An 18,758-nucleotide genomic window follows, 5' to 3' on the forward strand; every position below is an offset into this window, starting at 1 on the left:
TATGTATATTTTAAAATAGGTTTATTATCAATTTTTATTGATTTATTTAAATAGAATTTCAGTAGTTTGATGTTAGCATGTCACAGCTATTTGCAATTATAATATTTTCTTATTGTTTACAATTAGGTAAATTTTAATCAAATTGTTTAAAAAAAAAGTGGAGTTTTCAACAGTGTAGTTGAAATTTATAGGAAAATATTAGTTCAATTTCTAATTAAATTTCTATTCAATCTTGTTCATTTGAATTAAAAAACAGTTCAAACCAGGAAATCTCTATCAGTAATGAATCAGAAAGATCAATTGTATAATAGATTTCAAGATCTTTTATTAAATGTTAATTAAGTAGTTGGGATGATTGCTTTGAAGAACTATTAAAATTAAAAATAATTGAAATGTATATCTTTGTCGACTAAAGTTAATGTTTAAATCAATTTAAAAAGTGGTTTAAAAAAAACACATTTAAAATAACACAGCACAAAAAACAGACTTATTTTTTGTCAAGTAAGATCCAAGCTAAGGTCAAGTTGTTGTGAATATCAATTTGTATTCTCTTTGTAAACGAAAATTTAACAATAAGTTTTGTTGTATTTATTGCTAAATATTTTTGGAATCTATTTTTTTAAAATGGTTAATCCTAATAAAGCTAATGTGAAAATTGTTTTACTTTTATTCAGATTTATTGGCATAAAGCTGAATAATGAAAATAAACAGGTTGTATTGGTAGAAGATTTTTATATGGATTTACAAAATTACAATGAAACCTCTCTGTTATTATAACATTATCTCTATCTTGATACGCTTAACTATTGCGCTTCCATTTTATTATTCAGCCAACACGTATAACCTTTAGGCCTAAAACCTTGATTGATAACACCTTTTTAAATTTCACCTATTCTAATTTCAAGCAATCTTAAAATCTCAATTACAGATCACACTACACAATTTGAAAAAATTGAATTTAAAAAAATTTAACTTAAATACTCCTTAAATAATCCTTTAAAAATTTTTCTCTAGGAGATTTCTGATTTTAAATTCTAGGACTTCCATATTAAAATAATCATAAAAATAAATAAATAATCTCTTTTGAAGATTTTGTCAAATATTTCATTAAATAATCTTTCATTAAATGCCTCATTTTAGACACTTACTGTTTACCAAATTAAGCATAAATCTAAGCCGTAGTTCACAAATGGAATTTTAAAGTCATTATCTGCTAAAAACAAACTTTACAACTTTTAAAAAGTATTTATAAAAAGAAATCAATTTAAAAAAAAATTAATTTGAGGAGTTCGAACTGACCTCTTTAAACCACTGACAAGCTTCCTCTCAACACAACCAATCATTTAAAAATGTTCAATCACAATATAGACAATACTTGTTTAGCATCTTGGATTTGACTTTAGGCGTGGTGCCATTCATGGTCAGGTCAACAATTAGTTTATTTTTACTACTCATTTTTACTTTTTGGCTGTTTATTTGGTTTATTTTTATTTTCAGAATTTTATGCATCAACAAAAACAAACTATGTACATAAAAATACCAACAAAACATTTATTTTGAAATACTAAACTTATTACAAAATTTGCGGTCGCATACGGAAATTAAAATAAATTTAAATTTAAAAAAAAATTGAAAAGATTAATAATTTAAATAATTTGTACTGTTTTTATTTTTGTTTCATTAAGCTGGTTGTTATTTTAGCAACAAAATTGGATAAGGCAATGCAAAAAACAAAAGTTGACATTAAAAAGACTGATTTTCTTATATTTAATTTTCGTTTTTTAAATAGGAAAACAAAAATATAAATTGCTATATGTTTGTAAAATATATTTTATTATTTTAATGTAACAACTATATATTGTCCCTATATGAATATGTCTATCTAAGGCATGTATATATGTTTTTATACAATCAAATGTTGGTTTGTTCATTTACTTGTTTGTTCTTTTGCTTTACTTTCTTCATCAATTTTTCAATTATATAATTATATTTATTTGTTCGTTAGCACACTTTTAGCTTATTTGGATTACAAGGCATTTACTTCAGACACGGAATGGCCACAGTTCAAATCAAAGCACTATCCTATTTTTCATTTTTTTTCTTTTAAATCCTGCTTTGACCATCATCTATAGATATTCTTACTATTGCATTAGGAATATCAATAGCTCTTTCATCAATTATAAATTTGTTAAATTCAGTTGTATTTAGTTTATTGACATAAACTAAATCTCTAACAACTATTTCATCACCTTCAAGGAGTTCAGTTTTACATTAAGTTTTACATTAAGTTTTACATTCAGTTTTACATTCAGTTTTACATTCATATAAAGTATCTTGAGTATCCTGTAGTTCAGTCATTTTAATATTAATGTTTAATTCTACACCAGTTAGATTACTGCGTAAAGTAGAACACAATTTTTTAGTTTTGTTCTTAGAATGTTTTAATAAGTTTGATAGCTCCATAATAGTTTGGAATAAAACTTGATTTACTTTCTTTCTTTTTGACTTATTTTTATTTACTTCAACTGTAACAGAGAGAATATTTCTGCCAATAGACAACACGAACTGCTCTCCATTTAACGTTTCCACATTCAATTTTATGTTTTTACAATCCAGAAGCTACTTTCTCTGCATTTTTATATCCAAGTGATTCACTAATATCAATGATATTGTTAACAGCTTTACTTTTGCAACAATCAACAAAATCCTTTACCTAAAATTAATAGTTCGAAATTTAAACCTATTTTATTAGTAACTTGAAATTACATAAAAACGATTTATTTAATCAAACTGTAATGTAACATAAAGAGAAACGAACTTCGATTAATCTTATTTAAATTATAAAATCATAGTATTAACATACCAAGATTTAAATAGTGAAGCCCACCTATTTTCTCATTCACATTTGAAAAATTCATTATGGTTCAATACTTGTTGTCTGGATACATAGCAGTGAAGAGGTTCTCCTAATAGTATTTCTATTTATCTTAAATACAAAAGTGCTTTATAAATTAAATCAGTGCTAATATGTTTATGCATTAAAACTACTTGATTTTCATCTTATATATATATATATATATATATATATATATATATATATATATATATATATATATATATATATATATATATATATATATATATATATATATGCATACATACATACATACATACATACATACATACATACATACATACATACATACATACATACATACATACATACATACATACATACATACATACATACATACATACATACATACATACATACATATCTATGTATGTATGTGTAACAATGTTTTCAGCAATTAAACTTTTTGGTAAATATATACACTATATATATATATATATATATATATATATATATATATATATATATATATATATATATATATATATATATATATATATATATATATACATACACATACATACATACATACATACATACATACATACACATACATACATACATACATACATACATACATACATATCTATGTATGTATGTGTAACAATGTTTACAGCAATTAAACTTTTTGGTAAATATATACACTCAAAATAAATCTGCATATAATAATTATATATATCAGCCCTCGGAAATAAGGAAAAAAAGGTCGGCAATAATTTGTCGACCTTAATCTGTGTGAAGTCAGCAGAAAAAATCTTAAACAAATGTTTGACCATAAAACATAGAAAAGAGTTCGGCAATTTTTTGCAGAACTCAAACTCTTCTAGGTCGGCATTGCCAAATGCCGACCCTAATTCAGGCCTTGTTATGCGATTTTTGCTGCATAACGCATTTCAAAGTAACTCAACTCAGCAAATATATTTTGTATTGTTAGAAGTTAAATTCGTCACTAGCGTATTTTCAAGTACCACATTGTAATTAAAGTTATTTTATTAAAGCGTTAAAAATCATATAGGCAGTTGTTTTTTTCTCACTATAACAAAAGTTACAAATAAAATCTTAGTTCTTATTTGAAAAATCATTTTTATCATTTTTTTCAAATATAAACTAAATTTTATTTTGAAAAAAATATTTTTTTTATAAAATGTAACATAATATTTGTTTATTTTCTTATAATTTTACAGTTGGTTTTTGGTTATTTTATTAACTGTTAATACATTTTTTCTTACTTATAATGTGAACTCTTTAATAGTGTTTTTAAACAATAAATAGTTCAGTTACCAATAACATATTCATGATTATAGTTTATTTTCATAAACTTAACAAACGTCATTAAAACTTTACGTTATTAATTTGACAATAAACTTAAAATAAACTATCTTATTAATAAAATATTTACATCAAAATAAGTTGTGCATTTTTTAAATAATTATGACAAAAAATAATTTATATATTTAAAAGGAATTTATATTAATTCCTTAAGATAAAACATAAAACACTTTATTTTCTTTAACTAATTTTTAACAACAACAAAAAAACTATTAAACAAAAAATCTATTAGTTTACAATTGCGGTTAAATGTTTTTACTTACGACTGTATTTCTTCTGAATAAACGTCACATAAACGATACCAAAAGATAATTTAAATATTTTAAAAGATAAAAGTTTTTGCGTAACGCAAAACCTCTGAATGCGTAGGCAAATCGCCTTTTTGCAAGCCAAATGCGAGCTGCATAACGCATCTTAACAAGGGCTGCTAATTCCGAGGGTTGATATATATACACACCACACAAACAGTGGTGTTCACTCAGACTCGGTTGGTTGTCCAGCAGGCGACTGAGAGTAATAATTCAACTAATGGTCGCCTGTCAATATTTTGAGTCGTCCGTTATCATTAAAAAAAAAAAGTTTTATTTATGTTTTAAATATGTCTTAAATGAGTTTTTTAAAGTGTGTTTTCACTAGGGATAAAATTATATTTTCATATTTGATGAATATAAAATTATAAAAAAAGATTATTTATATTTTTTCAACTGCAGCGGTTATGATATGTTATATTGTAAGATTGTAAGATTATATTGTAAGAAAACTGTTGATGCATTTATAAAGTAGTGTTTAAAGCGTCTTGGTATTTTTATTTGCACCACATTTTATGTAATTAAACTTTTGTAATTAAACTTATGTAATTAAACTTTTTTTTTAAAACAATTAAACTAGTGTTTTAAACATCTTTGTGTTTTAATTGCGCACTCTCTCTTTTCAAAGAGCAAAAGAAAAGTTTTTTTGTAATTAAACTTTGAATGAATGATAAAATAGCTTTCAAACAAAGTTTTTTTAAAGTTATTCTTTAAAATAAAGGTGTATCACTATATTTAAATTATTTTTAATAACATAACAATGGAATGTTTACTTTATAGAGCTTATAGCAAAACTTTATTTGTTTATTAAAATTTGTTAAATTATTTAAAGAAGATCTTTTCAACAAATGTTTTAACAAAATTAAATAAAAAAAAGTTTATTATCTAATTAGAAGTGTTTGATAAATAAACGTTTAACATTAGAAATTTTTTTAATTTAGTTTCGTAAAAAGGTTTGCTAATTAATAGCAGTTATGACTTCAAAACTTTCATTCATACTTTATAAAAAGTAAAAACCGGTGTTCTAATTCAAACAGAATGACGTAAGTTAATAGAAAAGAAGGAAAATAAACTTCAACAATTAAACTTTAAAAATGTTGCTTTATTGTTAGATTAGATTTAAAAGCAATTATCAAAAGCTATTTCGTTGATAAAAAGTAATTGTCTTTCAAAAACAAAAGAACAAATTTACCTTTAGCTGCAAAAATGTTGCTAAATGTAGAGATACAAACTGCGGCAAAAAAATGAAATGCCTGGCCGGGTGACTCAATTGCATCAAAACATTATTTCCAGTAGCCCTTCAAAAGATTTGGGTGGCATTTGCCATTGGGCAACCACAAGTGTACATTACTGACACACACAAAGTAGCAATTCATTCATATTAAAGTACCTTTGATTTAGTCTCTAACCAGTTGGAAAGATATGCATCTCTCCTTTGTTTAGACTAAATAAGTTTCTTCTGCAACAAACTACTTCTCGAACAAACTACTAAACAACAAACTTCTTCTTGGAACAAACTACTTAAGGACAAACCTCAAGATCAGAATCGAAATTTGGCCAGATGTATTCTTGAAATTTTTCACATACTGAAGGTGTTATAGGTGTTAAAGATTTTGATCTTATACCTTTATTTATCAAGCAAATTACACAAGTACATAATTTGAAATCTGATGCCATGTTGAAAAGTGATAGTTATATTGAGAAAGCTGCCGTAAATAGCCTACTTTGACTACCATGATGGCTGACTTTAACTTACGAAAAAAAAAAAAAAAAAGCTTTAAGTTTTAATTTTAAAAATATACATACTTAGCACTCAGAATTTTCTGACAACTTAAATTGCGTCTGCTAATGCATTTGATTGATTAAATGCAAAAATAGTTAAAAGTGGGGACAGTTTTAACCTGGTGGTCAATTTAGAGAGCAGTGACCAATCTTTTCAGTGGCTTTTTTATAATAAATAATCTCTCAATATTAACTAAACTAAAATTATCTTCAAATGAATTTAAACAAAAACTTCTAAATTTCAGACTTGTTTGACCAAAAATCAACTCTGTTAATTCTATGAAGTATCTTGATATTTAAATGAACACAGATCTTTGTTTTAAACATCTTTTGTTCTTTTTTTTTTTTAAATCATGAGCGCATGTGTTACAAGCAAACTTTTTTGTTGATATTCTTGATTTTGATAAGAATCTTGTATGACAACGATATGAAAAATTAAATGATCACATGATTTTTAGTTTTTGTCATGTGATATATAATTGGTCTCCTTAGCAACAAGTATTGAAAACTCAGTTGAAACTCAATTTAAAGTTAACTTTTGCTTATTGGCAATAACGGTTTAACTTTTTTTTTTAATAATAAACGAACAAAAGTAAAAGTTTCAGTCTTACTAACAGTAATCGCGCAAATTTAATTTAGAATGAATGAACTTTTAATCTTTAGCTCACTATTTTATTTTACTTTCGGAAAACAAAAAAATGTAACAAAAACTTTTTCAGAATATTTGTTTCTCTTCATATTCTTTTTCGAGTATAAAAATAATAAAATTATTACATCAACTTAATAAAAGTTTTATTAAGTTTTAGTTATTTTTAAACTTTTTTAATTTAAAAAAAAATCCTTTTTAAATGTAACTTATATATTTTTTACTAAGGATTTTTTTTAATTGAAAAGGTGTTTTAAATAAATATTTAAAGTACGCAATTTTTGAAGTTATATTTTTTTATTCATTAAAACTACCATAATTATTGTTTTAAGAATTTATATTTATATTGAAATAAAAATTAAAATAATAGTAAATACGCTTATGTTTTGTATTTGAATAGTTATTGTCTAAATAATATATTATATTAGATAATTACAATTTAACTACAAGCCGTGGGCATTAATAATAAGTGTAAGTACTATTATTTTAATTTTGCAAATACTACGCTATTTATAAATTTTGATTAAAAATTTTTTAAAGTATTTTACACATTTAATATTTGCTAAATTTAAAATCACCAAAATATAGTTGCTGAATGTTTAAAATACTTAAAACAATTTTCAATAAATATTTACAAATAGGGTAATATTTGCAATTTAAAACTTAAATAAATATTAAATAAAATAGTTTTTCTCAGTATATCCACTAAATCTAAATTTGTAATTTCAAAGAAATGCTTTTCACAACAAGATGCTATTTGAAATCAACTCTTTATCTGTTGATAAAACTAAACCAGGCAAATTCAAACAAATTGGTATTTAAAAATAATTTTTGCGGCACCGGTTTTAATTGCAAAAGATGAGGGGGAAGACTAACCCAAGAATATCCCCACCACCACCAGTACGTCCCTGAAAAAAAATGGTATCCCTTAATAAACTCTGGGTTTGTCACTGCATTGTGTATACATAGGGACATAGGGTAAATGATCAATTAATTAGCTCTAGTCACTTTTTCAATATGAAAATAACTTTTTAATTTTGATAGAGTTCTTTAAAATTTTAATGGTTGATAAACCAGTAAAATCTCACTTTATAACAGTATGTAGTTTTGTCTGTAAAAATGTTTTTTGTTTTTTGTTTTTATCTATATATAAAAATAACTGCTTTAGCTTTCTTCAATTTGTGAAAGCAAACCTCCTGTTTCAAAAGCAAAGATGGCTTCAATAACAAGGTTAGCAGTCAAAGCTTTAAAGGTATGTTTAGTAAAATGGATTTTTTTTTTAGTTTTTGATTTTAAATCACTGTATAAATACTTGTAATAATTTTATATAAATAACTGTAAAACTGTATAACTTTAATAACTGTAATAATTTTATACCAGCAGAAAGCAACCTGCTAGATGGGTTATGGTCGGTTTGTTACATAATTTATTTATAGTGTGTATAAGTGAGCTGTTTTCCACAATTTATTTTAAAGTTGTGAAACCTTAACTTATACCCTTTTAGAAAAACGCCTTTAAATTGAAAGTATCAATCCATCAGTAAAATATAAAGGGGTTATAAAATAAATTACCAGTTATAATATATAACATTATTTGAATAATTTACAGCTGACTTAGGCCATACCAGTGTGAGAACCATTTTCCTCCACATTTCCAAAGTTACGCTATTAGTTACTGACAGGCTTTAAATTGACGAAAATATCAACTAATTTCTTGTAATATTTTTTATATATGAACTTTAATTAATTGTTAGTAAGCAACCCGTAATACGAGTTATTAGTAATTAAATCATTAATAACAATAAGAAAATGTTAATAACTTGATATATTATTTGAAAAATTAAATACAAATTTATCTATAGATGATGTTTCAATTTTGACTTTCTATCAGCAATGTCATTGTTTATAATTAACGACATAAAGACTGCATCAGTTAGCATCAGTTAAGTTATTTTTAAAATCTGTCACAACACAGCAGGTATCAAAAAAGGAAACTCAGATAAAGTCTGCCAATACCTAAAAAAAGAAATGAAAAAATAATTACAATTTTTAATTACAAAAGTATTATTTGCATTTTATTGTTAGTAGAATTAGAATAATAATATAACAGAAGGTATAAAAAATAAAAAAATAGCTATAACAGCCTAGTTCTATCAACACAATAGCACATAGCATAAAATATTTGAAAGCAAGCACACATTATGTATCTCCAGAATAATTAAAAAAGAAAAGATTATAAAAAGGCTAGACAACACAACATAATAACACAGGCAAATAACACTTAATAAGATATTTTATTAATTAAAATACTTGAACTAAAAAGATTTTATTAATTACAATATTTGAACAATTGAGGGACAATTATAGTTTAACAATTTTCACAATTGTATCATAAAATACCAAGCAACTCGTAAAATATTTCTTATACATGTTATCGTTATCAATTGTGGTATTAAGAAACACGTAAGAGCTCAGTAGTTACACAAGTTATCAATAAACATATTACCCGTAATATTAATATTGCTACAACTAAATAAATAAATAAATGAACGTAAAAGAATCTTACAAATTGTGATCTCTTCTTATCAAAGACTATATAAAAGCTTAAAATTAATTTCTTTTTATAAGTTTAAATATACAGCCCTCAGAATTAGGGTCAGCATTGCCAACCTAAGAGTTAAAGGACGGCAAAAAAGCGCTGAGCTTGTTTCTAATATTTATGGTAAAACCTTTGTTTCAATTTTTTGCCAACATCTAACAGATTAACCTCATTTTTCCTGATTCCGAGGGCTGTATATATAAGTCGTTTATCAAAAATATAAAACACTGTTTATTTAGATCAATTATTTTTAAGTTAACAAAGAATCTAGACAACAATGCACAGAATTATTTTTAGATTAATGCACAAAAGTAATAAATGCACAATCTTGTATTGAAAAATAAAGCAATGTCAGTCAGTATATCTTACTCTAAAGTAATAACAACAATAATTATATATATATATATATATATATATATATATATATATATATATATATATATATATATATATATATATTCACATACCTTTAAAAAAAAGCATAACACTTTAAAAAATGAAATATTGAAAACATCATCATTTTTTTTAAACTACCTCCAGCAGGAATTTATTTATTTCTTCTATTCTTTGTTATTTTTCTAAGAGAGCATATTTATGTAGATACAGAGAAATATAAAATATACTGAATTATAGGCACATTTATGTATATAAACTCATGTGTCAACAAATTTCAGTCAGTTTTTCATATTAAATACATAAAATATATATCTAATATAAAATAAATCCAATATAAAATAAAACAAAATCGTAAACTTACTCAAATCAGTACCAGTTCTACTGTCTAAAAATTTTTACTATTACTAAACCTTCTATTAAAAAACAACAACAATTGAACTGAAGTGACTAAAAAGCACTTAAGCTCTTTTCAATTGCTCTAAAAAAAAGCTTTCAGCTCTTTCCAATTGCACTAAAAAGCAAAACTTGCTTAGCTAAGTTGTTTAGTTCTTAAAAGTAAAAAACCTAGAACAAACAAACATTGACTTATTAAAACTACTATATTTAAACAAATTAAATTAAACAAAGAACAAAATCAATTCTCCTTAAAAGCTAAGAAAAGTTTTTCAGCTCAAATTTGCTAGCAGAACTTGTAAAACCATGTGAATAATAAGAAACGCATTTAAAAAAGAAAAAAGAAAAAAAAAGGTTTAGAAAATCAAATGACATATGCAGTATAGAACTTAAATGTTGACTGGACTAATTATTATATTTATAAAAATTTACAATGGTTTGTTTTTCTATATCACATAAATACATCATATGATAAATCTGAAATGAAAAAATTTAATGACTAAGTAAATACAAAGAAAACATATATTAATTGAAATCAATGTAGCAGAGAGAGATAAGCTATTATGATACCAGAGTAGTAGTTGTTAAATATTGCAATTTCATGTTAGCTTTTAGAAAATAATTTATGTCGGTACATCATGGTTCTAAAAAATCAAATTGAGACATAAACAAATCAAAAAAATCAAATTGATATAATCAAAATGTATATATGGCAAAATGATTTGTTTTGAATGGCTTATAGTAAATGATTAAAAGCAGCGAGTTCTAATAATGAAACTACCAATTAATCATTTTTAACAATAGACACCAATATAAAGTTAAGCCAAATGTAACAACATTAGTAACATAAGTAACAACATTACGCAAAATATTATTAAAAGATATATGTGTTTCCAGAATAACTAATAATGAAGGCTAGGCAACACCTAGACCTAAAGTAGTAACACTGCTTGACTGGCAAGGTTGACTTGATTCTACAGGTCATCTTGTCCTACACATTTGCCAAGTCACACCACTTTGAAAACACAGAAACAACATAAATAAACATATATACCAACTATAAAACACAATAACTTTATTTAACTTTATATAACATATATAGACACCTCATATAACAATTATATACACATTAGATAAAATAGATTTTATACTATTGAAACACATTAATAAAAAACAATTATATAACACATATTACCACATATTACACATATTTATCAAAAAACTTATAAACATATATGCAGACTATAAACATATATAACTTGAATTGCGCAAAAAAATGACAAAGATTCATATAAATATTCATATCTCGTAACAAAATATCGAGTTATAATCATATTTAATTTAAATCAAATACTTATTGAATAAAGAACAAAAAAAAGAAAAGAGATGCAATCCTCATAACAAAATTTAACCTTTACAAACAACAAAACATCAGTATTGACTCAAAATTATAATTTATTTTCCTAAACTTTCTAAAAAAGAGCAAAAATAGGTAGTAGTATCACAGAAATTTCAATAAAATAATAATTAGCATTATAAAATAAGCAAGGTTTGAAATAATAGCATTCAATGTATAATGAATTGTATTAATTTAGGACTTCTTAAAAAAATTTTTATTATAATAAATAAATTTATAAGTTGTAATAAACAATTTTATAATAAAGTATTAGAATAACTCATTTAGTGCAAAAAAGTGTGTGAAAAATAGTTAGACATCATCGATGAGGCCATCATTTAAGCCACTCATTTAGCTTTATTTAAAAAATTTTTTTTTTGCAGTTTTGTTTTTGTTGAGCTTATTTTAGAAAGAAAATAGGGGTATGGATGCACTCATGCTTAAAAAAAACCCATAAATAAAGCTTAAAGAGTTAAAACAAACAAAATATAAACAATTTAAAAAATTAGAATGGGGTGATCTTTTCTACTTTTTATTTAATAAAAATGTAATATTAAAATTGCTAAACTATTTTCTATACTAACTTTTTTCATCCTAATATTGCTATTATAATTTATCTAATATTTCTAAACTAATAAATAATAATTAAATTGCAAAAAGTAAAAAGTTTTAACTTGCTTCATTGATCTTTCTCGAATGACCGCATGCAGAAAAGTCTAGTGGCTAATTAAAACTACTTTAAAAACGAAAGTGAAACGACACTACTACTACTATTAAAATACAGTATTAATATTAAGATTAATATAAAGTTAACTTATGTTATACAGGATTTATTATTTTTTTGGTATCCCCTCGATTAATTTTTCTTTAAAAAAGAAAATTGTTATCTTAAAAACATTAAATGCACACAACTAAATAAATTTATTAAAAATAACTAAGTTTATTATAAATAACTAAGCAATTGATTACAAATATGATATAAGCAAAAAAAATTTAATTTATAATCAAACAGGTGTATAACAAATTAAAAAAAATATGTAAACTTTGTTCTTTTATATTGCATTAATATGTCATATGACAAACCTAGAATTAAAAACAATATGTAAACTTTGATCTTTTATATTGCATTAATATGTCATATGACAAACCTAGAATAAAAATTGTAACAGATAAGTAGACATAAAAAAAAAGAAAAAAATAACTGGAAAACAATTTACCTGCTTTTGGTAGCCTGTTGTGATACTTCAGTTGCTGCCGTGATGCAGCAGTTCTTGTGGGTGTTGTTCAATGACGTTATTTCATGTTAGATTTTAGTAAACTTTACTTTAATATAAAAGACATCAATGGATTTAAAATATTTTAATTAAAAAGCAAAAATAAAATGCTTCGAGGAGCCTAACTATAAACATTAAAGATAAAAAATTTAATTGAGATATAAATAGATTGTATTTATATAGCTTAATATATTGTCTTGGCTTTTAGTAAATATTAAAAGCAGTGAGTTCAATAAATGAAACTACTGATTAATTATGTTTAACAATAGAATGTAGCATCATTATATTATGATAATTGGATAATGAATTAATTTAAATATATTTTGAAGTTTAGGTTTAATTGGTGATTTAAATTTTAATTTAATAAGATCAAAACAAATCAAATATACAGCATAATATATATTTAAAAAAATAAATAAATTACAAAATAAAATAAAAAATTACAAAATTAAACTCGCCAGCTCTCAAACGTTAACGAATCTAAAATTACAAATAGAATAATATAATAAACATTATACAAATTTGCAATTTTATTTAATCAAAATATAAAGCATAACCTCACCATTTTCATTTGTAACAGTAGATGATGCTAAAGAAATTTAAAAAGAAAAAAAAAAATTAAAGTAAATTAAAAAGGGTAAAACATGTGAAAAAATTTTATTTTAATATAGAGCATAATGCTACCAGTTAAAAAATGTCATATTTATTAGATAATTTTCCCACATATTGCACATATTTCTCCATATAAAATATAAAACACAACCCTACCAGCTTCTACCAGACACTCAAGACAAAAAATATACCCTCAAAATAATCGAGAAAATAATATTAACATATAAATATATATATAAAAAAATAATTGTTATAACCATCCCCCTTTTATCCATAAAGTTGTTTAAAGTAAGAAAAAAAAAATAACTGAAGCTAAAATCAAAACTATAAACTAAACTAAAACTTCAAACTTAAATAAACTTTAAATCTTAATGTAAATGCTTTATTTATTTAACTATATTTATATTTAGTTTTATACAGAAACTAAGTATAAATTATATTTAATTATATAATTTATACTTAGTTTTTGTTCCAACTCTCCTAGAAAAAAAAAAAATAATAAAGCTAAAATAATTGAAGTTTTAAAATTCCAGTACAAATAAATAAATTTCTATTAACAAATATCTAATAGCAAAAACACTGATTAATCTCATTCTTCACTTCTGTGACTAAACAATAAGAGCTTATAAATGTATAGATGTTAAAATATCTACTAAATACATACTAGATGTCACATTTAACTAACTAATGTAACTAATACTTTTATTAGCTCTCTCTTAATCAACTAAAGATATTAAATCTTAATTAAACTTACTTGATAAAAATCCTAAGACTTACTAAGAATTTTAAATTACTTCTCTTTATTATTTACAATATAATTTTAAGTTAGTTAAGGTCTAAGTTTTTAGGCTTATTGTATAAGTTATAAAAACCTATTGTTTTACTTAACAACAACAACATTTAAAAAAACATTTTAGTTACTTATAAAAAATAAAAACCCTTTTAAACTTATTACCACTCTCCTTATTGTTGTCAACTAAACAGAAAAACAAACAAACAATTAATAGTAAATCTTCGCGTTGGCAGTAGGTTATTAAACAGACCTTTGATATATCCACTCTAACGGTCCACTACCTTATTAATATATCCACTCTAACGGTGTCACTACCTTATTAATAAACTCTTATTATTTTTCTACAACTGTAATTATAACATAGATATTTTTTAAAAGATAAATATTGAAAAGTATTTTTATTTTTATTTTAAAAGTAAAAATGCTTTTTAACTTATTTTCTCTAATAATGCTGTCGTCATCTAAACAGAAAAACAAACAAACATTCAAGTCTATTCTTTCTTAAATCTACTCTAATTACTTTGATAATAAAATAAATATTTAATCTTTTTGGATTGAATTAATTTACAAAAATTTAAAGTTTGTTTAAACCATTTAAATATTGTAAAGCTAATTTAAATTAACAAACAAAACTTAACAATATTTTGTTCTTCTATACCACATAAATACATCATATGATAAATCTGAAATAAAAAATGTAACAAATAAGTAAATAAAAAAGAAAAACATTACATACAAAAGATGGAAATCAATGTACTTGATAGAGAAAAACTGTTGTGATTTACCGGAGTAGTAGTTGCTAAATATTATTATTTCATGTTAGCTTTTAGAAAATAATTTATGCTGGTACATCATGATTCCAAAATATTTATAGCAAAATCATGTAATAAAAGTCAAATTAAGATAAAACAAAGCGTTAAAGATAAAAAATCAAATTGAAATAAAACAAATTATATATATGGCAAAATAATTTGTCTTGGCTTTTAGTGAATGATTAAATGTAGTGAGGTCCAATAATGAAAGTACCTATTTATCATTTTTAACAATAGACACCAATGTGAAGGTAAGCCAAATGTCTATCGACTCAAAATAAAACAAAAAAACAACATCAGAACAACAACACACAACAATAGCACACACCATAAGATAATATAATATGCATATAACATTACTTAAGTAACAACATTCATATATAACGGAATATAAGTAACAATATTACAATTGTTATTAAAAGATATTATATGTATTTCCAGAATAATTAATAATAAAGGCTTGAAAACTAGACCTAAATAAGTAATTGTTTGACACTAAACACTGCCAAGTCACTCTCTGCTATAAGTCCTTGGCTGGCAAGGTTAACAAATCTTGCTCTACATGTTTGCCAAGTCACATCACTTTGAAAACACGTAAACAACTTAATATAAACATTTGTATCAACTATAAATGCAGTATATATATTTAACCTTATATAAACACATTTATATAATATCATAAAACAATTATATAACACATATTACCACATACACAAATAATAAAAAAACATTTTACATTATTATAACATTCATAAAACAGTTATAAAGCACATATTAGCACATACACATGTTTATCAAAAAAGCATATATGCAAACAATAAACATATATAACTTGAATTGTACAAACAAAAAAGTTTTAACTCGTTTTTCTCTAATAGGGTGTCCCAAAATTTCAAAAATATTTGAATTTCAACTTGTAGTTTTTTTCCATTCTCCTTTACCCTAGAAGTCCAATAATCACAAAAAAATGTTTGTATCTGCATTAAAACGGATAGATGTAAATATTGGTTTTTGACAGAAGTTGAGCAAATAATATATAGTGGAAAAAATCTTTATATAACAAGTAGTTCATACCATTTTAAGTTGTTTCTTTGTGAGCTTTTTTCTGTTGTCTCTTGCAACTAGCATTACATTTTGCTTCATGTCCTCAGATTTGTGTGAGTTCACAAAATCTTGAATTAACAAATATTTTGCCTTGCACAATCATTGATGCACATACTGTTTTAAATGATATGAAACTTTCAATACTAGGGGTGTTTTGGTCCTCAACCCAACTCTCCATTTCAGTGGTGTCTTTGTCTGCAACCTTCAATAGAACCCAACTCTGAGGCCCAACAAGATCAAACAGCTCAGTTGATTCTTGTATTGTTGGAAGTTGGGGTTTGCCGACCTTGAACTTTTTTGGCACATCAAACTCCGACAGTCTATTCAACATCTTTACCTTTACTTCATAGTCTAAATTAGCATCAGCAAGAACCAATAAAACCAGCTCCTCAGTAAGATACCATGTGTGTCTTGCATTCTTTTGAGTAGAGCATGTCCCAGCTCTGGGTATTGCTCTTTAATGTGAAACACTTCTTTAAAAGCATTAGGGTCATTGAAGATATGCTTTCAAAAACCATGGAGTATAGCAGATTGTAACAAAGAAAGAAGCAGTTTGCACCATGGTTTTCTCTTCTTCATTCATGACTTTAGGTATCTTTGAAGTCATTGTGAGTTTAAGAAGATACAATGCATCTGCCATGAATCTTGCTTCATAGCAAGCTCCTGGTTGGTGAAGAGAGGAGTTAGGAACTTCTCCACCTAGGTAAAATACCACTAACTCACACAGCTCCTTGTAATCACCTCTTGAAAAAGTACCCAATGTAATAGCTTGCTCTCGAAACTCTAGGGAAGGTCTGGCTGTGGTATGAACCAACTTCTAGTTTACTCCAATCAAATTTCACTAAATCATCTTGCTATCCTATTTGCAGTCTTGTGTACAAATCTCTTCTTGGACCCTTTGTTTTTTCACCTGTCAAAGCCTCCATAAAGTGTAAACTTCCTTGGACTTCCAATATATGCCTCCTGCACATAAACCATAAAAGTAGAACATCTAGACTGGAGGCAAGAATGGCAACAGCTCCAGAAAATATCCCAGTATTTGATGGTCTAGTGTCACAACATATAGCATAAACTTGATCTGTAATACCTTAGTATCCAAGCATGTTAAGGATAACTTCAACTTGATCACAACCTTTGGAGCTCTTGGCTTGAACCACTCCCAAGAGTATGTTATCTGTATCTTCTATGTCTGGGGAAGTGACACTTACAGCTATTCTTTCAACTGTGACAGTTATGTTCAGCTGTTCTTCTATCTGCTTCACTTGTTTTCCATCAAAATGAAGACAAAGTCTCTTTCCTTTCAATGTGTTAAATATATCCTGCCTTATCTGATCACCTAATCCTTCAATTTGTTCAAACCTTTTTCTATGGACTGTCCTTCTTGATAAGTTGATTTCATCCAGATTCACACCACCTTTTTTATATATAGCTGCTACTATTGAACTGTGAGGTCTTATGCCAACATTATATCTTGCAGCAGCTGCAGTTGTGCATTCTATCAGTTCTTCAGGATGTATGAAAACCTTTGGTTTAGATTTATGTCCGATATTTTCTTTATCAGAATCTTCTTCAGAGGATGGTTCATCATCAGACTCAGGGTCAGAATTTCCATACTCAAAGGAATTTTCCTGTTCATACATTTCTGCTGGAGCAAAGTATGTATTGATTTTCTGTTTCTCTGTTTCTTTTATCCTCAACAGTCTCTGATATCTATGTTCTTTGTTAATCATGGGTTTTTGATAGTTTTTGTCTAATTCTTCTGAAATATATTGTATCCTTTCACCCTTTTGGTCTTTGTAGGAAAGCAAATCCTCATCTTTTGCATTCTTAGAATGAAGACGATCAGAAGCAATCTTATCCTCAATATTAGAAACAGAATAATCAAAGAGGCGGTTACTTTCCTCAATAAAATAAAATTGCATCTTTTCAAATCTATCTTGACTTGAATCCCAGTTTAAACTGTGTAATTTTCGTATCTTTTTATACTTCTGATCTAGCTTTAGAATCTTTTCTCTTACAGAAGCTCCCTTCAATATGAAATCACCAAAGCCAACTTTTTTCCAGATTTCTATTATTGATGAAGAAATGCATCTTTTACTTGTTGTAGAACAAGGTACATCTTTACAAAGTAAATCAAACCCTTCATGAGCTTGTGGACATGCAACCAGTTGCTTGGTTGGTTTGAACCTTGCAGATCTAAAATAAACAAAAAACAAGAGCTAGATTTTAAAAAGGCGAACATGATAAAATTAAATTCTTTTGTTATTCTGTCACCTTGTTGGCCAGACATACTCCAGATGTCTCAACACACTGCCAACACTTTGAAGTTGATCTTGTGGAATCTCATTCAGTGGGTGTTTAAGAAGGTAAATCAGTCTTCTTGGGTTTGTTTATATAAAAT

The 18,758-nt window shown here is 25.4% G+C and overlaps 1 protein-coding gene across 1 annotated transcript in view; it reads left to right on the plus strand.

Annotated features, from left to right (window-relative positions):
- Positions 1-18,758, plus strand: part of LOC100197273 (SR-related and CTD-associated factor 4) — a 65,287-nt gene that overhangs the window by 1,191 nt on the left and 45,338 nt on the right. The window contains exon 2 of the mRNA XM_065792952.1: positions 8,148-8,231. Within this exon, the coding sequence (XP_065649024.1) occupies positions 8,148-8,231 (84 nt within the window). The remainder of the gene's footprint in view (positions 1-8,147; positions 8,232-18,758) is intronic.

Source organism: Hydra vulgaris, chromosome 03 (genome assembly GCF_038396675.1).
Source record: "Hydra vulgaris chromosome 03, alternate assembly HydraT2T_AEP".
Taxonomy (NCBI): Eukaryota; Metazoa; Cnidaria; class Hydrozoa; order Anthoathecata; family Hydridae; genus Hydra; species Hydra vulgaris.